Below are 25,032 nucleotides of genomic sequence, written 5' to 3' on the forward strand. Positions count from 1 at the left end.
ACTTCCAAGAGGAGTTTGGAGGTCCTAGTCCTATTGGTGAGAACTACTGAGTCACAGTTGTGTTAACTGCATATTTATGTTCCCCTTTCTAGTGCTGATTATAAACCTAAGAAAATTAAAACAGAAGATATCAAGAAAGAGAAGAAACGAAAACTAGAAGAAGAAGAGGTTAGTAAAGAGATTTAGGCCCTCTGGGGCTTGAGTTTGAAATAGAGAGTTTTCCATAAAACAACTTATGAAGGCAGTTGGGTTTTAGGAATTTATTGGTCCATTGTAGAGGAAACACTGAGAAGAACTCTTACATGTGTAACAGTGGCTATGGCACCATTGGTTTTAAGATCTCTCTTAGCCTTCCTGGGTGTCTATCCATAACTATGCTGCCAACTGACGTTCTTGGAGAAACTATGCTGTCTTCATAGATACAGAGGAAGTGTTAACAAGAAATCATATTTTGGCTTACAACTCAGAAGAGTTTTCTCTAAGAATGTTTTTTAGTGCTCTCATACCTAACAAAGCTTGCTTGTCACTCACTTTGGGTAACTATCCCTATTTAAAGTCCTTTAATGGGTACCCCTCGGACATGGGATGAAATGCAAGCTCTTTACCACAACTCCACCCAATCTGGCCCCTGTATTTTGTTCCTCTTCTCTGATTTACCTTGTCCAGCCAAACTGACCTTCTTTGCTTCTTTTCCACACCAGATTCTTTTGTGCTTCAGAGCTTTATGTAGTACATGCTGTTCCCTCTGTCTGGAACACACATGTTCTTCCTCCCTTTTTTCTCCTGACTTATAACCTTTTTAAAAATCTCAGTTCAATTTAAGTGCTTTTCTAAGGGTTCTATTTGATGCTTGTGGTAGATTTTAAAATACAATAATATGGTTCCTTCTTTGGATACTTTTTATTTCTTATACTAAAGAATTGTTAGGAAATAATTCAAGATGATGTCAGAAATTCTCAGAGATCTTAATCTTGTACTCTCTGAAGAGGAGAAGGGGTTGAGTGAGTTCTTAGCTCTTAGGCTATGTTTGAAGTTAGCCACTGTTTTGAGCAAAATGGATTCACAAGTATAAAGTTGATAACTTGAAGTATGAGCAGTAAAGATAGTGATAGTAAGGGGCAGTGAATCTTAGGAGAGTAATTGGGGCCAGCCCCGTGGCCGAGTGGTTAAAGTTTGCGTGCTCCGCTTTGGTGGCCCAGGGTTCCCTGGTTTGGATCCTGGGTGTGGACCTGCGTACTGCTCGTTAAGCCATGCTTTGACAGCATCCCATAGAGAAGAGCTAGAATGACTTTCAATTAGGATATACAACTATGTGCTGGGGCTTTGGGGGAGAGGGGAAGCAAAAAAAAAAAAAGAGGAAGATTGGCAATAGATGTTAGCCCAGGGCCAATCTTCAAAAAAAAAGCATAATCTGTCATAGCAGTAGTAAGAATAATACTAGTAATTAAAATTAAATTTAATAAATTTAGAAAATTAAATGTAATAGGTGCTTACTGTATGCCAGGCACTATTCTTCATGCTTTTATATCATTTTATTTAATCCTTACAATGTTTTATTTAATCCTTACAACAACCCTTATAGATAAATATTGCTACTATTATCCCATTTTATAGATAGAGAAACTTAGGTATAGAGAGATTGAATGATTTGCCTTAGGTCACACAGCTACTAAGTAGTAAAGCTGGGATTTGATTCCATGCAGTCTGATTCCAGAACAGCACACTGGCTATCATGTTATCCTGCCTCCTGTAGGACTTTGCTTATCCTTAACTGCACAAGAGGGGTCTTTAATGAATTCATACTAAGAATATTAATGAGTAGGTGAGTCAGAGAGAAATGTTCAGGTCCTGGATTTAGAGAACTGTAGGTTTTCTGACAACTAGTCTGTTCTTGGCAGAAGTTCAAGTTTATGAGAGCTCATTCAAGGATTTGAGAGTGAAATGTTGAGTAATGATTATGATAGTCACTCCACTTTCATGTAGATTATTTATAGACTGGTCAGAAATGTAAGATTTCTGCTCTTCATGCTTTCTGTATCACTTTTATGCTTAGGCTGCATTTTTGTAAAAACTCTGAGTTTGGAAGAGGTTAGTAATAATAATAACTTAAACCATTGGGAAGAAAGAACAATTGATTTCACTTTTTTATTTTTCTCTTTAGCAACCCTCTCCCTCCCAGGGGTGAAAAAAAATGCAAGCTGAAAGACTGAATTAATACGGTCTTATTATGGCAAGGACCCCAGATGGCAGGATTGGTCATTAAACCTTACTTGCTGGTTGTGGTTTTTTTAATTTCTGGGAATTGTTCTGGAGTCTCTCAGTGACTGCTTATCCCATTTTGAGGCTTGAAAACATACAGTGTAGCCAGTAGTTTCCTGATAGGACCATCTGCATGCCTGTTCAGAAGCTGTTCAGAGAATGTCTTAACTGAAAAACATTTCCCTTTCCTGTGGTGAGTTTCAGCCTAAAGAGTAAACACTGTCTGAGTTAATATGATCCTCTAGTACTTTCTCCTCCCAAACATACTTACACGTTTATATTCTCCATTCCTATTTTAAAATACATGTGGTGTTGTAGTCTTTCCCCTTCCTTCTACCCCAAAGGTCATTTACTTAAAGACCCTGAGTTTATCTTGATTGCCATTCTATCATGTAGTCCTGGAATGTTTATTTAGTCCAGTCATTCCCATGAGTCACATTCTGTTATTTTTCTGGTAAACGTGGGCTCACGTCATGGTCAATAGTAGCTGTATGACCTTGAGCAAGTGACAAAACCTCTGTTTCAGAGTTTCCTTGGTTGTAACTGGAAGAGGTCAAACCAAACTATGAAGTTTTTTCAAATTCTTCTATTTTGTAATTGATTAAGATGACTCAAAACCACGTTTCATAGCTATATAAAGCTTACTGAATAAAGACTTAAATCTTCTTGAATAGTTAGGACAAAGGAAAATACTCTTCAAAAGAGGTTGGCTTCTATTGAGTGGGACCCCCATCTGTTGAATAGTACATTTTTGTCTGTCTGTGTGTTTTGAGGTTTATCTCCTATTTTGGTGAATTGCACTTGTTTATGTTTGATGTTCTTTTTCTGTGCCACTGTGACAGCTAGTCTAGGGTCACAGTTCAAAGAAGAGCCATAAAGAAATACCACCTTAGGAATCGGTAGTCATTTTAGGCCCTCCCAAATACTTGCTTACTGCTTTGTGACTTTGCAAACATCAGTGATAGAAGGTATACCGTTAGACTCAATCAGAAATTTCCTTTCAAATTGTGTATTAAATATCTAATACAAAGCCCCCTATATGCATTATTTGATGGTGTTAAAAGAGATTTAAAGATGAGTAGATTTAAAAGTAAGTGAGGATAATACACTGGGATTAGTCTCTATAATAGTGCTTTCCCAAACTCCCTTTAGGCTAAAAAAAATACAGTTTCCCAACCTCTTCCCCTGAAGAATGAGTGTTTTTAACTACATTCTCAGATAATGTCATTTGTCAGGGAGTTTTGGGAAATACTGCTGTAGAGAAGAGAACCAGTAAATTTTTATTCATCTGTTAAATTGAGAGGATTGGACCTGAGAACCTCCCCAGTTCTAACATTCCGTGATTCCAGTTTTTCTTCCTAATGCCCCCCCAAAACTACTTCTAGAAATGTGGTTGGTCCTTATTTAAGTCCTTTCTCATCATGTTTCTTTGTAGGATGGTAAATTGAAAAAACCCAAGAATAAAGATAAAGATAAAAAAGTTCCTGAGCCAGATAGCAAGAAAAAGAAGCCGAAGAAAGAAGAGGAGCAGAAGTGGAAATGGTAACATCTCAGCACTGGGTTAAAAGTTAAAATGTCAACTCTTATTTCACAACCTAATTAAGCAAGACTATTGAGTTATTAAAATTAATAGCCTGATATTTGGGGAAGGAAGGAAGTACTTATAAGAATCTCTCTAAAATAACATTCTGAAATAAGTTTTGTGGGTCCTAGTGAAAAGCATTAACTAACTCTCAGCCTATAGGTCTCAAAACTAGGTCCCACCCTATTGATCAGAATGAACTATAGAAGTAGACCTGTGTATATGTGGGAGTTAGGCATATAAAGAAAATTGCATTTAAAACGTTAGGGAAAAGATGGATTAATAAGTCATGTTGGGAAAACTGCCTATTTATTTTAAAAAACAACCTCCACAGGAAAACCTGAGCGAGTATTTTTATAATTGTAGAATACTGAAGACCCTTTGAAGCAAGACTTACAACCAGAGCCATAAGGAAAAGATTTATAAATTTGATACATCAAAATTAAAATGCTCTATATGGCAAACAAACTCATGCCATTTAAAAGAATTCTTAAGGGAAAATATTTGCAATATAAAGGGCTAAGCTTCCTAATATTAAAAAAGGTCTTTTAAAAAAATAGGGGGGCCAGCCCTATGGCTGAGTGGTTAAGTTCACGTGTTCGGCTTCAGCAGCCCAGGGTTCAGATCCTGGGCACGGACATGGCGCTGCTCATTAGGCCATGTTGAGGTGGTGTCCCACATGCCACAACTAGAAGGACCCACAACTAAAATATACAACTATGTACTGGGGGGATTTGGGGAGAAAAAAGAAAAAAAAAAAGATTGGCAACAGTTGTTAGCTCAGGTGCCAATCTTTAAAAAAAAAAAAAAATTAAAGGAACAGTCTGATAGAAAGTGAGGAACAGGCAATTCATTAGAAAAAAATAAATGATTAGTAAACATCTTGAAATATGGTCAACTTCACAAGTAATCAAAGATGCAAAGAAAAATAATAAATGAACACCTAATTACCCAGATCTTCCTATTTTTTTTTAAAGATTTTTTTTTTCTTTCCTTTTTCTCCCAAAGCCCCCGATACGTAGTTGTGTATTTTCAGTTGTGGGTCCTTCTAGTTGTGGTATGTAGGATGCCGCCTCAGCATGGCTTAATGAGCTGTGCCATGTCCCCACCCAGGATTCGAACCGGTGAAACCCTGGGCTGCTGAAGCAGAGCGTGTGAACTTAACCACTGGGCCATGGGGCGGGCCCCCAGATCTTTTTATTTTTAACTGTTATGTCTTTTTGTTTAATGTCTCTCAGGTTGGGAAAGACTAATAAGTATCAAAATATATAGGGTTGTGAATATGAGAAAACAGGCATTCACCCTCACTATGGGAGGAAAGATTGAGACAGTCTTTATGAAGGACAGTTTAGCAATAGTTAACTTTGAGAAGTGTTTCGGTGGGAAATTTTTATTTTTTCTATTTAATAAGTTTTTGGTGTTTAGAATTTGGAAATAAACGTGTTATTTATTACACCAGTAATACATGATTTGTATTTATGTTTAAAAAATTCAAATGATCCAGAGGTATACAAGTTAGGAAAAAATGACAGTCCGCTTTACCTCTTTCTCTCATTCCCATTTTTCTTTCCAGCTTTGAGGTAGCCACTATTCATGGTTTGGTGTGTAGACTTCCAGACCAATTTGTATGTATCTACTCTATGGCTTTTATAATTGAGAACGGTAATGTCCCCAACACCTCTGAGGAAAGGGGAAAGATCAGTGACCAGGGAGGTGGCTGGGAGGAGCAGAGCTGCAGTGGCAGAAATGCTCAGCGAAGCTGTGTGATCAGCGTTGTTGGTGTGAACATATGTGGGGTTAAAAGGAAAACCATAGAGCAGAGGAATCCTGGGCCTTTCCAGAGGTCAGAGTCAGAAAACAAAAGAATATGTGTTTTTATTTTTCTCATTTTTATTTCATTTTTTCTTTGAAGCTAATCAAAGGTTTTCAGTGACAGACTATTGAAAAGTTTTTTATGACCTTTAGTAAAGTGATTTTTTAAGATAAAATGAAGTGATTGTATAGGTCAGGGGTTATTATTGAGAGTCAAGAGAATGATGAGTTGGTAATTCATCAGTCTGTTGTGTTTCTCAGGGTTCTGTGGTGGGTGCTCTTTAAGTGTTCGGTTGAATGAACAAGTTCATTTCCTTGTCATCAGTAGCTCTCTGCTATCTTCCCCCTTCCTTTGGAGCCTTGGCTCTTGCTGGGCTTTGAAGCAGAGGTACTCTTGTCCTGGTCTAGCCTTGTGTGTGGAGTTAGGTACCCTTGAAGGGTCTAATAGCCTAATTTTGCTTCTGTGGTTGAAATCCTTGTCACTATTGCCGCACGTTAATTCTGAGAGGCTGTGACCTTTGGTTTTTATTCTTGTTTTGGTTTAGGAGGGCCTGGTTAGTATTTAGTCCAAGATGGTTGGCTTGGGGGTAAGCAGTCTTTGCTACAGCCTCCAATGCATGCTTTTCTCAAGTCTGACTATTCAGTGTTTTGCATTCTTAAACACAATGGTTGATGGTACACTAAGTTTTCAGAAGTAGAGAACAAGAATGATTAGCCTCTTAACTGATGTCTTGCCCTTTTCTTCTGTCACTATAGGCTGCCTATTATACTCTGAAGTCAGTGGTCCAGTCCTCAGTGACTGCCACTCATGGCCTACTGAGGGAACTTAAATGGCAGGGAACTTAAATGACAGATACTCTCACTTTTACAAATATTCCTCTGGGTATCCCACTAAGAGAATTACACACTTTACTAGCTTGGCAAATGTGCAGATCTTTTGCTTCCCCCTTGAGTCTGCAGGTATGTTCATCCTGCCAAAAACAAACGAACAAGCAAGCAAATTTTGATCCTCAGCTCCCTCTCTTCAGTAATTGTGGGAATGGGAAAATGGTCCAGGTTCCTCTGGGTTTCTTTACTGTATCACATTTTCCCCATAGAAATAATGTTAATAAGTGATGGCAGTATGCTCAGGCTCACCCATGAAAACCTGTTTAACACAGATACCCTGGTTTTTAACTTTTCCTGATTATAGCTGTATAGGGTTTCAGCTCTGCCTTAAGAACACTTTTGTGTCAGAGCTGACCTGTTGGAATGTAAGTCCCATGTTTATTCTAAACAGATTCTTCACCAAAAGACCTAGAAACTGGGTAATTTGTTGCTGGTGTTAGGTGTGACTTTATATAGAGTTTTAAGTTTCTTTTAGCAAAGATAAAATGCTGTAAGGAGTTAGGATATAAAGTAAGGAATTAGTGTTGAAAGACCAGGACTTACCTATACAATCAGTAATAGTGATAAGAAATTTATGGAGTATGGATGGACATTCTCCTCAAATCAGAGAAACTGTCCTTGATTCCAGAAATTAGCTTCTAGAAAGCTGTAGTATATGATCTTTATTTCTGAAACTTTCAGCATTAAATATGCATTTTACAATGTACTGTGAGGTGCTTATTAACTGCAAGGGAACTTGATTTCAAGCGGCATATGAATGTTTACTTCCCTGTCTTACACACATTTCTAGCACTTTTCCACCTTCCCCCTTTCAAGCACATTTTGTTATCAAATTGATACCTACCTTCAATTCATAAGTCAAGCCTGCTATAGAAAAATCATTTTGATGTCTGAGTACATGTTTTTCTTAATTTTGTTGGTGAACCGTAGAGGGGGGGCCTAAAAGGCCAACACTACTGTTTCTGTTTGTACAGTAATAGCTGTTGCTCCAATGACAGCAGCCTGTTGGAGGGTACGTTCTGTCTTTCTGTTTAGACTGAGGTTTGGTGTTGAGTGATTCACTGAATCTCTAACTTAGCTTAAATGGTAAAGAAGTTACTGTGCGTCCTCAGGGTGAACATAATGGAATAGGAGGAATTATAAAAATAGTTTGTAGTCTTAATTAAAAAACATTGGGGCTGATGAGAAGAATGGAACCAAGTCCCAGGATGAGGGAAAATATGGCGTTCTGAATCTCCTCACAGTTACTGTGTGACTGCTACAGAGGGGCTTCTTGTAGCAGTCCTCACATACACGCCTACATACATAATACCTACATATGTATTTTCTCTGATTTGGAGAGTAATAGACTCTGGGGTTTGGGTTGCTGCATCCAGGCTTTTCTATGCCAACATCTACTTGGGAGATCCTGCCACTTTCATATTTGTAAAGTAGTAGGTTGGTTATAGAAGATCTTTAGTGTTTCTTCTGGGTCTAAAATTTTGTTAAATCTTGACTTTGAGGTTTTTTTTTAAACTATTCTTAATATGTGGCAAAATACGAAAACATAAAATTTACCATCTCAGTCATTTTTAAGTGTGCAATTAAGTGGTATTAAGTACGTGCACATTGTTGTGCTACCATTATCTCCACCACCCATCACCAGAACTCTCTTCATCTTACAAAACTGAAACTCGGTTAAACAATAACTCTTCCTCATCCCTCTTTTCCCTTAGCCCCCGGTAACCATCCGACTTTCTGCCTCTGAATTTGATTGCTCTAGGTACCTCATATAAGTGGAAACATACAATATCTGTTCTTTTGTGACTGGCTTATTTCTCTTAAGAAAGTTCCTCAAGGTTCATCCATGTAGCATGTGTCAGAATTGCCTTTTTTTTTTAAGGCTGAATAATATTCCATTGTATGTATAAGCTACATTTTATTTATCCATTCATCTGTTGATAGATGCTTAGATTGTTTCCACATTTTGACAGTTGTGAATAGGGCTGCCCTGAACATTGATGTACAAGTATTTGTTTGAATACCTGCTTTCAGTTCTTGTGGGTATATTCCTAGGAGTGCAATTGCTGGATCATAAGGTAATTCTATGTTTAATTTTTGAGGAACTGCCATATCTTTTCCACTGTGGCTGCGCCAGTGTACGTTGCCACCAGCAGTGCACAAGAGTTCCAGTTTCTCCATATCCCCATCAACATTTGTTATTTTCTGGTTTGTCTTTGTTTTTATAATAGTCATCCTAATGGATGTGAGTGGTATCTCATAGTTTTGATTTATATTTTCCTAATGATTGGTGATGTTGAGTATTTTTTCAGATGCTTATTGGCTATTTGTATACCTTTGGAGAAATGTCTATTCAAGTCCTGTGCCTATTTTTCAATTGGGTTGTTTGGTTGTTGAGTTGTAGTCCTTTATATATTCTGGATATTAACCCCTTATCAGTTATATGCTTTGCAAATATTTTCTCTCATTCTGTGGGTTGGCTTTTCACTCTGTTAATTGTGTTCTTTGATGCACAGTTTTTAGTTTAGTAGCCCAGTTTATCTAATTTTTCTTTTGTTACATGTGCTTTTGGTATCATATCTAAGTGTGGTAAAGCTTTTCCCCTATGTTTTCTTCTAAGAGTTTTAGCTCTTATGTTTGGGTCTTTGGTCCATTTTGAGTTTATTTTTGTATATAGAGTAAGGTAAGGGCCCAACTTCATTGTTTTGCATGTGAATATCCAGTTTTCCCAGCACCATTTGTTGAAAAGACTGTCCTTTCTCTATTGAATGGTCATGGTACTCTTGTCAAAAATCATTTGACCATATATGTTGACTTTGGTTTTATAGTAGTGCTATTGTTACAGCACAGTTCAATATATGTAATTTTTATTTGGTGTTTTTGAACTTTATTTAAAATATTGGACTTGGGAGATGATAGGAAGTAATAGAATATGAATAATTGGCTTTCAGAAGGATTCTGTGGAACTATAGGGCTTTTCATTTTAAGATAGAAATAGTGAAGATTAAAATCTTTAAATAGATTATTAGAATTTTCTAATTATTAAAATATTCTAACTGTAAGACAACTGACTGACTCTTAAAAAAACAAAACAGTGATGGTAGTAAGACAGTTTGTTTAATTCCAGAGAAAGAAAGACTCACTCATATCAACCAATTGCAGTGCATCATCCTTAATTGGATCCTGGTGTATAAAATACATTTTGGATATAATTGGGAAGTTTTTAGTATGGTCTGAGTATTAGAATGATATTGGAGAATTAATTTCATTAGATTTGATAGTAGTATTGTAGTTATGTGAGAATATCCTTATTTTTATAGAGATGTTTGCTGAAATTTTAGAGGTAAGGTATCACATTTCCAATTTGTTTTGAAATGGTTCAGCAATAGGAAATTCAGCATAATAATGATTGTTGTATGTAGGTGATGGCTATATGGTGTTCATTGTATTAATTATTTTTCTGTATGTTTGGCCATTTTTAAAATAAGGTTAAAAAAAGTTATTTCCACTGACCTTTACAGTCACTTTTCAGTGTCTGCTAAATAGCTCTCGATAATGCATAAGTACCTTTAACTCAGTTTACCCTAGCTGAACTATTATTTCCCGCTCTTCTGTTCCATTATGCACTTTCTCATAGGATTGTTTTCTCCTGTACCTTCCCCTGGCATTTCCATTTCCAGGAGGGCTTTTCCTATATGTATTAACAGCATAAATAATACTTCTGTCATGTATTACCATTGGTTTACTGTTATACCAGTATTGTAAGACAACTGTTTCCATTTCCACACCCCCAGTTGTTGAGATCCTTGAGTGATGATCTCTTGTATCCAATATCTTTGAACCAAATTGTTGGAATGTATTTTCCTCCATTCACCTGAGTATTCTATCTTAGTTGTTGTGAATGTTGGCTTTTTCAAAGTGAAAGACACTGGTTATTTTGATCCAGGCCTTGAATGTGGGGCCCAGAGTCACTCCAGAGCATCAGTCAGTTGAGCAGATAATTATGTAGGCATTTAATAGATAATAATCTCTTTATTAGGTGAAGCAATCACTAAATAGGGATATATTTTGTCTTTGTAAGGTGGGAAGAAGAGCGCTATCCTGAAGGCATCAAGTGGAAGTTCCTAGAACATAAAGGTCCTGTATTTGCTCCACCGTATGAGCCTCTTCCAGAGAGTGTCAAGTTTTACTATGATGGTGAGTTATTCCAAGGTCGCCCAATTCTTGGCCAAGAAGAGTCTGCTTCTATTTAGGAATAGAAAATAAGGAAGGATCTTGTGCTATATAATCCTTTTTTGTTTATTTCAGTTCGTTTTATTGTCATTGTAGGGTTTGGGGGAAGGGTCTTCGGGTGTTCACTTAATTCTTAAAGGCCCATTTTGTGCTGACGAAGTACCCTGAGAAAGGGGCTGTTAATGTCTTAACTACATGGTCCCAAAAAGGTCTATCTACATAGCTCACAGAACCTCTTCCACCAGCTAAATATTTTTATCTGAACTTCATTTCTAAGCAGCTACTCTTTCCAAGATTTATTGAAATAGCCATACTTGTAATTTATTTTAGTGATATAATCCAAGCTGACAAACTGCTTATCACTAGAAATAGCACTAGTATTTGGCTGAGGATTAATTTGTCTGCCATCAGTCTCTAGATAGGGCTGGTAGGTGTCTATCACTCACTTTACATAGCACGACACTGTGCCTTTGCTATATGTCCAGTTAAGTGTGATGAGCTGCTTTGAGGAAATGCCCTGCCTGGTTCTCTTAGAACACTCAGAATTGTCCCTTACCTATCACTATTTCTGTCTTTGGGTTGACAAATTTGAGAGTAGTCTTTGACACTCCTATTGGCAGTGTTGGCAGTATAGCAGTATGCAGATGGTAATGCTCAACTGATTTCCTGCATTCCAAGAGTTCTATCCAGAAATGGATAGAGCATTTTTTCTCAAACCTGTATATGCTTAAGATTCACCAGCTGAATCTGGGCCCATTAAATAGGTGTGGAGCAGTATTGGGTGCTTCTGCTGACCAAACTTTGAGAAGCACTGGGCAGGAGAACTGCTGAAAAGTATCAGTGGTGAAGACTCAGAGAGTTCTGGTGCATCTCTCCGTCCACCAGCACTGACCTCAGGGCTACAGATGCTTGTAGGTCAAGGTAGTAGTTTATACTGAAAGGCTAGAGGTCTTGCAAGTGAGAGACATGTCAAACTTGGCAAGTTGGAATTCATTGTTTAAAACTATGTTTATTCAATGTGCCTATGTTCAGATGCCAAGACTCAGCAGTGGGCAGTATTGACTAATCCCTGATCTCATGGAGTTTGCAATCTAGCAGGATCCCATACCCTCAGTGACCAATGCTTTCATCAGATAAGCTTTCTGACCTGTGTTGACCAGAGAGCACAGGACAGAGTTCTACTGTCATCCCTCACAGTTGGTCATTCCTTGGAGACTCTTAAATATGACTCAAAGCCAAAACTCTAATGAAGAGAAAGAGCCTAGAACCTTAAAGAAGACAATCACAAAAGTGCAGATATTCTGTAGCCCTCCTCTGGGCTTACTTCAGAAGCTTCAGAAAGCTCAGCTTGTAAAACTTCACTTTGAGATTCAAAGTAATTTGAGGAAAAGCTAGATTCCTTAGTCTTTGAGTTTCTCTTACTTTTCAAGATGGTAAGCTGAGCCCTGAACCAGTCATCATCACTGGTTGCCAGGTCCCTTCCCCAGTTCTTGTCCAGTCCATCATAGGAGCTCCGGCTCCAGCGCTCTAGCATTTTCTCAGTTGGGTTTCTCTCTGGGATTTCTTCCCCTTGATTGTGTAAACTCTTGCTCTGCAGCAAATCAAGAAGTTGTATTTGACTTATTAGTCAAATTTGATACTGTAAGTCCTGCCTACCCTCTAGGGAAGAGAATTCTCAGACTCCTTTAGAACCTGCCAGGGAGGTGGGGCACAGGCTGGCTGAAGCAGTGAATTGCCTCTGCTAAGAACCTTCAGTTTTCAGCTCTGACTCAGCAGTTTCTTCTTCCTGGAGCTCAGCCTTTTCCACAAAGTGCTACCATTGCCAGGAACCTTCAAGTCATCCTCCCACCACTCTGCTGCTGGGAGCCATCATTTCATCTTTTGACAGCTCATCTAACACAGAGGGTGTCAAAATTGCTTTCTCTTTTGGGACAGAATTAAATAAAATTGCCCAAGAGCCTCCATTTTTTTTTTTCAGATGCTGTTGGTATTTAGTCTATACCAAACAGACCCAAGAACAGTTCACATTCTTCTTGCCATTTATTTTATTTCATTTCTTTTATTGTTGGTGACTTAATGTTTTCCTTTTATTGGAAATATGTCACAACTTTACTTGACGTCTCTGATTCAGACTTGAATGGGGGACTTGTGAAGAAGTGCAGGAAACCCTTGAAAGCCAGCCTATCTTAGAGGCCCAGAGTGTCTTCTTTCAAAGGCAGGAGCTTGGGGGTTTGAGTGGGGAAAGTGGCGCCACCTGTTGGCCTTTTAATTTATGGTTTCAAAGCAGGTTCTTTTGTCTACCCCGACAATTTCAATATTGTGCTACAATTTCCTACATCCCTACAGTCAGATAGGATAACTTCCCAACCATCATGAGATGAGGTGTCTTGTGAGTTTTGAAGTGAATGGATTTCTGGTTAAGTTTTAGTTTTCTATAATGAATGTGAAAATCCATGGTGAATTATTAGTACCTATGTAATAGCAAGGCAGTAGAATAGTATTTAACCTCATTTAAGTATAGCCAGATTATTATGTCATGGATTAGTTCCAGATGGTGTTATAAAGTTGGGTTTTCAAGACAAAAATGGAAATTGGCCGTAAGAGTACTGTTAAAAGTAATCCGTTTGCAAAGTAGATTAAACTCCCAAGTACTTTTCCTTTATTGCTTTATTGACTAATTAAGATAGACAAAACCCCCAGGCCCTGTTTAGATTTTCTTTACCAGTTAGCAGTTTTCATTGTGTAACATCAGAACTCCTTTAGAACAGCTTTTGCTAAACATGTTATACAGTGCCAAGAACCCCAGTCATCCCTTGTGCTCTGGATGAGTCCTGTTTCCCTGGAAGAGGCAACCTCATAGTGCCTGTGTTCCAGAGCAGTATATCTCAAAGCCTAGTACGCACACAGCCACCTGAGGGTCTTGTTAAAATGCGCTTTCTAGTTCAGTAGGTCTGGGATGGGGGCCTGAGATTCTGCATTTCTAACAGACTCCCACGTGATGCCGATACTGTTGGTCTGTGAACCACACTTTGAGTAGCAAGGTTCCAGAGGAGGGTCTTATTTAGACTTCTCATGTGGGATATCTGGGCTTGCCTGCTATAGATATATATATATTTTTATTCATATTCCACCCACCTAACTTTAAAGAAGAAAGATGCCTATTTCTTTTCCCCACAATTCCTTTCTTCCACTCCCTGCCCTATCCCTTCCTCCCCTTCTTGAACAGAGGCTGCTTAGCTTAGCAGTGGCAGGAGTCCCTCTGAGGATTTGATTTTTAAAAACCATTGAAGAGGTGTAAAGGACCCTGCTTGCTGAAAGGAAAAGGAAGAGTGACTGGGCCTGCCCCAGGTCATCCCTGTCCTGAGCAGGCACCTGGGAACAGTTTACTGGCATAGTCTCCAGAGAATGACCCAGGTAAATATCTGCTAAAGAGAAGGAGAATTTATACAAGTAGATATAAATCAGTATGTTGTCTTTGTTGTTGTTACCATGTGTTACTAGACCTTTATAGACCTCGGGAAGGTAAACCATTAGTAAGATGTCTCCAGAGCTCAATATTTATGCTCAGAACATGAATTATATACCTCAACTTTTGGAACCACTTTTTCCTCTAGGTAAAGTCATGAAGCTGAGCCCCAAAGCAGAAGAAGTAGCTACGTTCTTTGCAAAAATGCTCGACCATGAATATACTACTAAGGAAATATTTAGGAAAAACTTCTTTAAAGACTGGAGAAAGGTATTGTAGCCCATGTATTAATATCCTAGCACTCTTCAGAAATATTAATCAACTACTAAGTAATAAAGCATACTTTTACAAAAAATTCGCTGATGTAAAATTTGTTGAGTTTTATTATAGTAAAGGTTTTTTTTTCCTGTTCATTTGCTTTATTATATAAAGTTTCTAACAAAAATACTTAATATTTCTTTTCTCTCAGCTCTCATTTGGCTGCAGGAGGGAGTTTATCAGATTAGATCAAACAGAAAACTTCAGCTCCAGTTGAGCAAAGGAAAATTTGTCTCTGTAGGACTGCCCTCTGTCTGCTGTTGCAAAGAGAGATGTTAATGTGATGTCCCATTCCCTCTTGATTCTTGCTTATTTGCTTTAGGTACTTTCTGTTCTTGAAACTGCATATCCTGTATCTGCCTAGGTGATTTTAAACAATCTCATTATTCTCAATTCGAATAATGTGGACAGAGGCTGAGCTGAAGTTTACCTTCTGAATAGCTCTGGAAATAAAATTTAATAAGTGAATAGAGCAGGGATAATGTTTCTGAAAGAGAATGAGTGGGAATATTTCTCTTATTAACAATATTCATGTTTCTCTATCTGTGGTATATGCGTAAGAGATTGTGGCAATGTGCCAAGGAGCCCAAGAAACTACCCAGGAGTTACCTTTTGTCAATGATAAGTCATTTAAAGTATTTTTATATTAAAATTTTTATTATAGAACAAATTAATAAATTGTATTTCCTTTTTCAGAACTCACTAATTTAGATTGATTATCTCTCTGGACATCTTTGACTGAAAAAATGGTGTTTTGCTGTAATCACAAAGAAACCTGAGTGCTTATTAGTGTATTTACCTTTATCTTCTCCTTTAACTCCCCCTTCTCTTTTGACTAGGAAATGACTAACGAAGAGAAGAATATTATCACCAGCCTAAGCAAATGTGATTTTACCCAGATGAGCCAGTATTTCAAAGCCCAGACGGAAGCTCGGAAACAGATGAGCAAGGAAGAGAAACTGGTACTACAGAATTTCTTAAACCTCTAGAGAATTTTGAAGTAGTGATTAGTTCATCTAATTTTCTCCTTAGTTCTTAGGACACAGCTTTAGTAATTTCACATGGCTCTCTACTAAAGATTTAGGATTCTTGGCCCAGCAAAGTCTAAATTTTCATATGGGTTTTACGTAGACTGAAAATTGTGAATAATCACTTTGTTTAATGGCTCAATATAAAAACCCTGGTGCTTTTTTGACCTAAAAACCAGTCAGTAACTTCAATAATATAATATTAAAGGATGGAAAGACCTGCCCCACAGTGGCTCCTGGATATTAGCGATTTAGGACAGATAAAATAATATTGGCCGTGTATCTCCCTATTCTTTGATCTATTTTACCCTGAAATCTAGCCACGCTCATCCATCTCCATCTTCCAGCCTTGGCCAACCTCATTCCTGAAAGATCTTTCTACTGTCCAGCTGGGATGTCAGTTTCTTCTAGAGTCCTGGAGGCAAACTATAGGCTCTTTTTGTAAGAAAGTTTTATTACAAGCCACGTCTGCTTGTTCATATATCATCTATGACTGTTTCTATGCAACAGTGACAGAGCTGAATAGTTGCGACAGAGACCATATGACTTTAACCCTAAAATATTTTCTATTTAGAAAAAGTTTGTTAAGCCTCAATGTAGAGGAATCCAGGCTAGGGTTTTGTATTTTCGAATCCAGGCTAGGGTTTTGTATTTTCAAATTGGAGGTCCAGAAGTTAAGGATTTTAGGGATTCTTTGCACTTCAAAGCCCCATAGTTTCAGTATTTTAATGGACTTGCATGTTTATATAATTTAGGCCACTGTATTTATATAGCTCATTGTTTAATGATACCTATTTGACCTTTAGTTTAAAAATTCTTGTTTCTATAAGAATGATAATTGCATCACACTTCAGTCTCAGTCTTTTCCCCAATATTCAAAATTAGTGGCATTTGGTTTATTACTCACTTTAGCTGTGTTTTTAAACTTAAAAACTACTTTGGAGCTTTGTTCTTGGAATAGTGATCCAAAGATAGGGAGATTCAGAAGTATCACCTTGTCAGAGCCCCTGTCGAGGACAACTGCTGCCAGCAAGTTCTGAATCTGTTTTCATCAACAAGGGAGCAGGACTTGGTTAAATTGAATTGCTAAGTATAATATGAACGAAGAATTAGCAGAGGGTAAGGAGGCTCCAGTTCCCTGCACCGCGCCCCCCACCCTTTGTAGCAAGGATCAGAAAGTGTAGAATCTATGTACCCATATATCTAGGAAAGAAACCATGACAGGTTTGTTTCAGCTTGAAAACTCACATGAAATGCTATTCAACTAAGTGTCTCTGGAATCTGTTAGAAAACATGGAGATGTTCTTTATGAGGACTTGTCAGAGACTCTCTGTCCCACATTTTGACAGTACTCAACAAAATGGTGTTAATTTTTAAAGTTATATTTAAAAATACCTAAGTAACATAGTTATGCACATAAATCCTTTAAGAGAATCAGTTTAGAATCGGATTAGTTTGAATTTGAATAGTTGAAGTCAATCCTTATAGGTAGATATCTCAGGGAACTTTTTTATATTTAACTTTGAAAAATCTTTTAGAGGTTTTCCCTTCTTTGAATTCATTTCTCAGTGATTTTTAGACTTTTCTCTACCTTGACCTGTTCTCACAGAAAAGCTAAGAATGTTTGAGTAGAGAATAGCATTTGAACCCATTTTAAGTACTTCCTTCCCGTCTTCCAGAAAATCAAAGAGGAGAATGAAAAATTACTGAAAGAATATGGCTTCTGTGTTATGGATAACCACAGAGAGAGGATTGCCAACTTCAAGATAGAACCTCCTGGGCTCTTCCGTGGCCGTGGCAACCACCCCAAGATGGGCATGCTGAAAAGACGGATCATGCCTGAGGATATAATCATCAACTGTAGCAAGTGAGCAGAGTTCATCCTTTGGGCCAGAAATGAAGTGGGGGGCTTCCTTTGTTCTTGGTAGTTGGCAATATTTCCCATGTTACAGAGGACTGTTTGAGAATGACACAGTATTTCCATGTATAGATCTCCAAATGTTTTTCAGTTATTGACTGGTGAGGAGGAAACTTGGAAATATATGCTCAGCAGATTCATCATATCCTTCAGGTCATGAAAGGTGAAATTGTTCCTCACTTCTCCTCATTTTCACTGCCCTCCTGCTTTGTTATTTCTGCAGAGATGCCAAGGTTCCTTCTCCTCCTCCAGGACATAAATGGAAAGAGGTCCGACATGATAACAAGGTTACTTGGCTGGTCTCTTGGACAGAGAACATCCAAGGCTCCATTAAATACATCATGTTGAACCCCAGTTCACGAATCAAGGTAAGGGGTAGTGAAGAGCTGCAGCAATGAGTGGGGCTAATAATCTCTGTCTTTTTGTTGAAATGTGATGTTCTCAGCCTCTGGAATCACTCTGACAAACTGAAAACCCTTGCCACAAAATAAGACAAGTACTTTCGTGGTTATCATTATCTAGTGACTTCCCTAAGATGTATGCGTTGTCTGCATCACATTGTAATCTTACTCATTTATTAATTCACAAACGTTTACTAAAATCCCAGTACATGCTTGGCACAGTGTATGCATGGTGCTAGGAAGTGTGTTGGTAAACAGATGCAGTCCCTGCCTTCACATTGCTTACTGTTCAGTGGTCAGATTGTGGTGAATAATGTGCTAAATTTATATTGGCTTCAACAGCTCTCTTCCTGTTCCTCACCTTTCTTGGCTCTGAGGAAAGGAATGTAATTGCTCTGAATCCAGAAAGAAGTTGTGAAATCTAGTCTTAATTCTTCTGGCTTCCTAAGGTTTCATCTGGGTAGTTTCCCTGAGGACCAAATGGGATAATATATGTGAAAGCACATCATAAACTGTTGTATACCCATGCGTTGTTATTTATTGATACTGCTATTTAAAGAGGAAAACTGTCTTGGAAGGGCAGTCAGCTCTTGTTAGCCTGCTAGGCACTCTGCTTGGGAGAATCCCACGAACTTCCACCCTCAGATGTACCATGGAAATGTGAACAGCAACCTGAAAGAGAGATGGGCTTCACAAAAAAACTGTCAAGGAATTAGTTCTCTATACACTGTGACTGTTTACATGCAGGGGACTGGGACTAAAGACCTTCTTAATCTTGGCTTGTAAATTATTAAACATCTGTTAAGATATGAAAGCCACAGCTCAAAAGGCTAAGTGTCTTGTTGAGACTAAACTACACATTCTCTAGTTTATAGTGCTGTGTTCTAATGAAAAATACCCATCTATATGTTTTCTTCAATTCAACTGCAAAATTTCTCTTTTCCTAGTTTAGAGTAAATATAAAATCAGAAGGAGAACTCTCATGCTGAGCAAAAGTCAAGTCATATAAGGAAACTTTGTATTCTTCTTCTGAAACAGACAAAGCTGGAGGGCTATAAAGGCGGATAAACAATGATTTGAGCCCTCAAAAAACTTGTAGGCTGGTGGGCAAATTGGGTAAGAATTCAGTTAAATTAGAAGAAAGGCAAATGTTAAATGCTTTAGATAAATAGAGCAGTTATTTCCAGCAGTTAGAGATCAGGAACAACTTTATGAAGGAAATCAGGTTACAATTATATCTTAAAAGACAGGTATTCCAAACAGAGAGAATTGTGTTGTTATGGACAGAGGGGAGGGGTGTGAAAAGGAGTAGCAAAAAGAATTATCAAGTGGTGATATTTGCACAACATTGTGAATGTGCTAAATGTCACTAATGGTAAATTTTATGGTATGTGTATTTTACCACAATAAAAAATTTTATCAAAATAATGGATATTGGGTTACTGTTAAAAAAGTATTTTCACATATGTTGACATTTGATTGTCTTAACAACCATACCAGACATATACTAATGCCATAATTTTATAGATAAGTAAATTTAGTCTCTAGGAGGCCAAAAAAAGTTTCCCAAGATTCAGTAGTTAGTAACTCTGACTTAGATCATCAGCCTCCTGATGCCTTCCTCTGACATCCTGCCACCAAATTGTGGCCAGCCTTAAATGTCATGCTAAAGGATTGGACCATGTTCTGCATCTGATGGAGAGCCATTGAAGTACTTTGAACAGAGGAGTGTCTTGAACATAATCTCACTTCAGCAAGATTCACAGGCGTTACACATAATACACCAATAAATACAAACTATTGTGAATGCTGCAAAGGAAAAGTATAGGGTACCATTTGAGAGTCTACCAGGGCACCTGATCTGGTCTCTGGGACTCAGGAAGGCCTTTCTGAGGAAGTAACATTTATGACAAGACTTACAGGATGAATAGGATTTATCCACGGAAAGGATAGGGGATTTGTATTTTAGCAACCTGTGATCTAATTGATCGTTCTGACTGCGGTTCTGTGGAGACTCGATTGGACACAAACAAGAAGTAGGGAGACCAGCAGGAGGCTGTCATAGTACTCTAGGCAAGAAGTGGAGGTGACCTAGACAAGCTGATGGTAGAGAGGATGGAGAGAGGGGAAGAGATTCCAAACAGATACACACTGTGTACTCTCACAGGCACGATTAGAGGTGATTGTAGGAGAGTCTCTGAGGGTTGCCATCCTTGTTAGATAGGCTAGGTGGAGTACCTCAAGGGGAGAGAGCCAGCCAATTTATTCCAGACAATATCCAGATAACTCCTATCACTGTAGAGATTTGTGCAGGTTTCTGGAGGATGGTTACGGTGGTGAACGTAGAATGATGTAGGCCCTGCCCAGAAACTTTACACCCAGGACAGAGTGGCTGATTCTAGTCAACTGAGTTGGGATCCTAAAAGTCATGAAGATGGTTAAAGGCTTGGCAAGTGGTACTCTTGAGGGAAAAAGAAATGTGATTTCTTCAGCTTTCTGCCAGTCCTCATTGGTTATTTCCCACTAAGCAGAACAGTGAGAACTTCAGAGATTGGAGTTTGACAGTGCTTTGAATAGTTTTTAATTGCACTGACAGCAGGGAAAGCATTCTCTTTTTAGATAAAAATAGAAAGATATAAGCATTAGGAGTTTTATTTTTAATGAAATATTTCAAATATACAAGAATAGATAATATAGTGAACACTCATATGCCCACCATCTGGCTGTGTCAAACCTCAGGATCATGTCTGTTTGTTTAGTTAACTTCAGTTCATAAAACGTATTCTGATAAACACAGCTGAAGCCCCCTGCATACCGTTCATCTCCTTCCCTGGAGATTACCATAATGAACTTAATGTTTTCATTCTTGTGTATATTTTTGTGTTTTTACAGTATATTTATGTGTGCGTAAACAATAGGTAGTACTGTTTTCACAAGGTTTAATTTTAAATTAGGTATGTTATTGAGATCGCTGTGCAACTTATTTCACTCAGCTTTGGTTTTGAGACGTTGTTATCTTGACATCAAATTTATCCATTTTATTTGCTACGTAGCATTCTTATTATATAAAAAATCTGTTCTCTTTTTGAGACATTTAGGGTTGTTTAGTCTTTTGCTATAATAAACAGTGCTGGAATAAACACATTTTCTTTGTGTGTATGAATGAAAATTTCCCTTAAAGTTTCTTTATTAGATATTTCCAAATTGTTCTCTAAGTACTTGAACCAGTTTGTGTCACCACCATCCCCTCAACGGTGCATATAAGTTCTTCTTTTCTCCATATCCTTGCTAACATTTCTAAAGTTTCGCTCCACTAGAATGTATTTTTGTGTACAGTATGAGATTGAGATCTAACATATTTTTTTCAAAATGAATAACCGATTGTCCCAGAACTATTTAGTTGTATTACCCCCTGTGTCATATATCAGATTTTACATATGTGTCAGACAGTTTCTGGGCTCTCTGTCCTGTTTAATTAGTTTGTTTCCTCATCAGTAGCATACTGTCTTAACCACTGTAGCTTTATAAGGTTTTATTTTTGGGGGCTGGCCCAGTGGCGCAGCAGTTAAGTGTGCACATTCTGCTTCAGCAGCCCTGGGTACGCTGGTTCGCATCCCGGGTGCAGACATGGCACCACTTGGCAAGCCATGCTGTGGTTGGCGTCCCGCATATAAAGTAGAGGAAGACGGGCAAGGATGTTAGCTCAGGGCCAGTCTTCCTCAGCAAAAAGAGGAGGACTGGCAGCATATGTTAGCTCAGGGCTAATCTTCCTCAAAAAAAAGAAAAAAAAAAAGGTTTTACTTTTGAGTAGGACAGGTTTCCTTCTCATTCTTCAAAATTGTCTTGGCTATTCTTGGCTCTCTGCTGTTGTACATTAATTTTAAGATAAAACACTTCGGAGCTTTTTATTAGAACTGCAGTGAATTTATAGATTAATGGGGGACAATATTGACATTATTTTACTGTCTTCCAATCCATGAATGTGTTAATACCTCTCCATTAATTCATGTCTTTGAATATATCCTCCAATATTTTTTTGTGATTTTCTCCACAAAGGTTTCACACTTTTTTTTTTTGAGGAAGATTAGCCCTGAGCTAACATCTGCTGCCAATCCTTCTCTTTTGGCTGAGGAAGACTGGCCCTGAGCTAACATCCATACCCGTCTTCCTCTACTTTATATGTGGGATTCCTACCATGGCATGGCTTGCCAAGTGGTGCCATGTCTGCACCTGGGATCCAAACCGGTGAAACCTGGGCCACCAAAGTGGAACGTGGCACTTAACCACTGCGCGACCAGGCCGGCCCCTCACACATTTTAAAAACTTTTTTTCTTAGAGATCTCACAGTTGGTAGTGCTATTGAATCAGATTTTTTCTATTACATTTCTGTTTCTTATTACTATAGAGTGGTAATGCTGTTGATTTTGAATATTGATCTTGTATCTGACAAAACATTGCTAAATTCTTATTCTAAAAGTGTCTGTGTCTTTTGGAGTTTCTAGATAGACAATTAAATTATCTATAAAGGAAGACAGTTTTAACTCTTTATTTCCAGGTCTTATACCTCATCTTTCTTTTTGTTAAAAAAACTCCACAAAAACACAATCATCCATAAAACTCTAACCCTCTCGCCAGTCAACAGTTGTCACAGTCAAATATTTGATTAATTTCTGTACTCAGTACCTTCCCTCTGGGTTTACTTCTCTTGTTGAAATACACCCTTTACTGTTTCTTTAGTGAGGATCCATAGGTGGCAAATTCTCCTTTTGTTTACCTGAAAATTTCTTTATTTCCATCCTCATAATCTATCTTTTCTTCAATAAATAATATATATCTCTATCATTGGTGATCTGTGGTTTCACTATCCTGTGTCTAAGTATAGATGTATTTTTATAGATACTCAAACTAGACTTTCAATCTGAGGGCTAATGTATTTTTATTTTAGAAAACTCTGAACCATTATTTCTTCCACAGCTTCTAGGCCATTCCTTCCATTTGCTTCTTTTAGAGTCCTATTAGATGAATGTTGGAGCTTCTCAATCTACACATTTTTTTTTTTAAACTATATTTTCATAGTCTTTATCTCTTTAGACCTAAATGGTCTTCATTTTGGGGAAGTTGTCTAGGACTCCCAATTCACTAATTCTCTTTTTTATTATATCCAACCTAAAGTTTATCCCTTCTATAATTTATTTCAATTATTTTTTGTTTTCAGAATTTCTAATTTTATTTTGTATCTACCTGATTTTATTTCATTTCTGTTTCATAATTTCTTCTCTTTAGTCATACTAAACATATTTATTTGAAAACCTTTGTCAGATTGCTCTTTAAAATGTTACCTAAAGTGAATTCATGTACTAAGTATTGTTTTGTCGACAGTTTTTCTAAGGCATTTTCCTTGTCTTTTGGAATTTCTGTTTGTAAATGCTTTTGACTGGGAAGTGGCTTTGGTCTCTGTATCATTTCTTTTCCTCCTCTTTGCTCTCCACTTCTCTGCTCATTCTTCCCGTCTTAGACGGAGTCTTCCAGCCCAGCTCAGCCCAATCTAACACAGCCCTTGGCTTCAGGTCCCCACTTCTTGTATGGAGCACTTTTATCACTATATGTTTGGAGCAAAGCAATAATTAAAGCATGATTTCACTGACCTGGTCTGATCCAAAAGTCTATAAAGAAGAAGCTTTTTTGTAGTAGAATGTGAAGGGTGGTAGTTGGTGGTTTTACTTTATGGAGGTCTTTAGGTCCAATTTATGGGAGGCTACCATCATGGGGCTTTGTTTTACACTTTTCTGCTTAGCCTCCAGAGATTTCTCCTATTCTAAGATTCTTTGCTTGCTCTTGTACTTGTATTTTACTCATTCACTTCCCGCATGTTATAGGTACTCACTGCTAAATCTAATCCACTGCCAAGTTTGGAAGCATTATCTAGTCTCATAACCTGGAAAAGTAGCCCTTAGTAAAAGTAAGGTTCTTCAAACACCAGTTTTAACTTTACAAACAAAATTTATCATGGTGAGTTTTCTTATAAATGAAGTACAGCAAACTTCAGGACTCATTTAATGTTGACATCATACTGCATTCAATTCTATTAAAATATTCTCAGTGCCAGATACACAATTCTGCCTTTTCTCTTTTTAGAACGTATAATTCTGTGGGGTTTCAAAGGTATATTTGATGACAACCCTTTAAATGTAACCATCCTGGAATTAAAGGGCTAGATTGAAGGAAAATATCTTTATAGAGCTTTATGCTCTTGGGAAGCTCTGCGTTTGGTGAGTTTTATTAGATAAAATAAGACATTTGCTTATTTTTTTAAATTATATTCTGAACCTGACTTCTTGGTATAAAATTCTAAATTTTAAAGTGTAAGAGCTAAAACCTTTCATGTTTCTAGGTGATATGTCATGGTAGAACATCTTCATGACCTTGGAGTAGATTTCTTAGGACACAAACACTAAAAGTAAAAGAAACAATCGATAAAGTAAACTTCATTAAAATTAAAAACTTATGTTCAACAAAGGACACTATTAAGAAAATAAATATACAAGTTAAGACTGGGAGAAAATATGTGCAACATGCATATCTGACAAAAGACTTGTATCTAGAATATACACAACAATAAAAAGACAAACATCTCCATAAAAAAGAGCAAAAGACTTGACCCAAAGCTTTACAAGATAGAGGAATTGTCAATAAATAACCATGTGAAAGAATACTCAACATTACTAATTATGAGTGGAATGCAGACTTAAACCACAGTGAGATACTAATTCCATTTCTAAGTATTTTTGCCCCAAATGAAATGAAAACATATGTCCACAAAAAGACTTGTACAAGAATGTTCACAGTAGTGCTATTTTCATGCGAGTCCAAAGCTGGAAATATCCCAGTGGTCCATCGACAGAATAAACACATAATGTTATAGTCAAACACAGTAGTGATAGTTATAGAAATACCATATATACCAGCAATTAAAAGGAGTGAACTACTGATAAATGCAGCAACATGGATGAATCTTAAAAACACAATGAGAAGCCAGACACAAGAGTCTCTGTCATTCCATTTATATAATATTCTAGATTAGGCAAAACTAATCTATGATGATAGAAATAAGAGTAAAGGATCAGTAG

At 37.5% G+C, this 25,032-nt stretch overlaps 1 protein-coding gene across 1 annotated transcript in view; it reads left to right on the forward strand.

The window, feature by feature from the left end:
* Positions 1–25,032, forward strand: part of TOP1 (DNA topoisomerase I) — an 85,444-nt gene that overhangs the window by 47,097 nt on the left and 13,315 nt on the right. The window contains exons 7-13 of the mRNA XM_023626565.2: positions 93–168; positions 3,695–3,801; positions 10,623–10,738; positions 14,389–14,510; positions 15,398–15,520; positions 17,266–17,453; positions 17,728–17,872. Coding sequence (XP_023482333.1) covers positions 93–168; positions 3,695–3,801; positions 10,623–10,738; positions 14,389–14,510; positions 15,398–15,520; positions 17,266–17,453; positions 17,728–17,872 — 877 coding nt within the window. The remainder of the gene's footprint in view (positions 1–92; positions 169–3,694; positions 3,802–10,622; positions 10,739–14,388; positions 14,511–15,397; positions 15,521–17,265; positions 17,454–17,727; positions 17,873–25,032) is intronic.

This window comes from Equus caballus, chromosome 22 (genome assembly GCF_041296265.1).
Source record: "Equus caballus isolate H_3958 breed thoroughbred chromosome 22, TB-T2T, whole genome shotgun sequence".
NCBI lineage: Eukaryota > Metazoa > Chordata > Mammalia > Perissodactyla > Equidae > Equus > Equus caballus.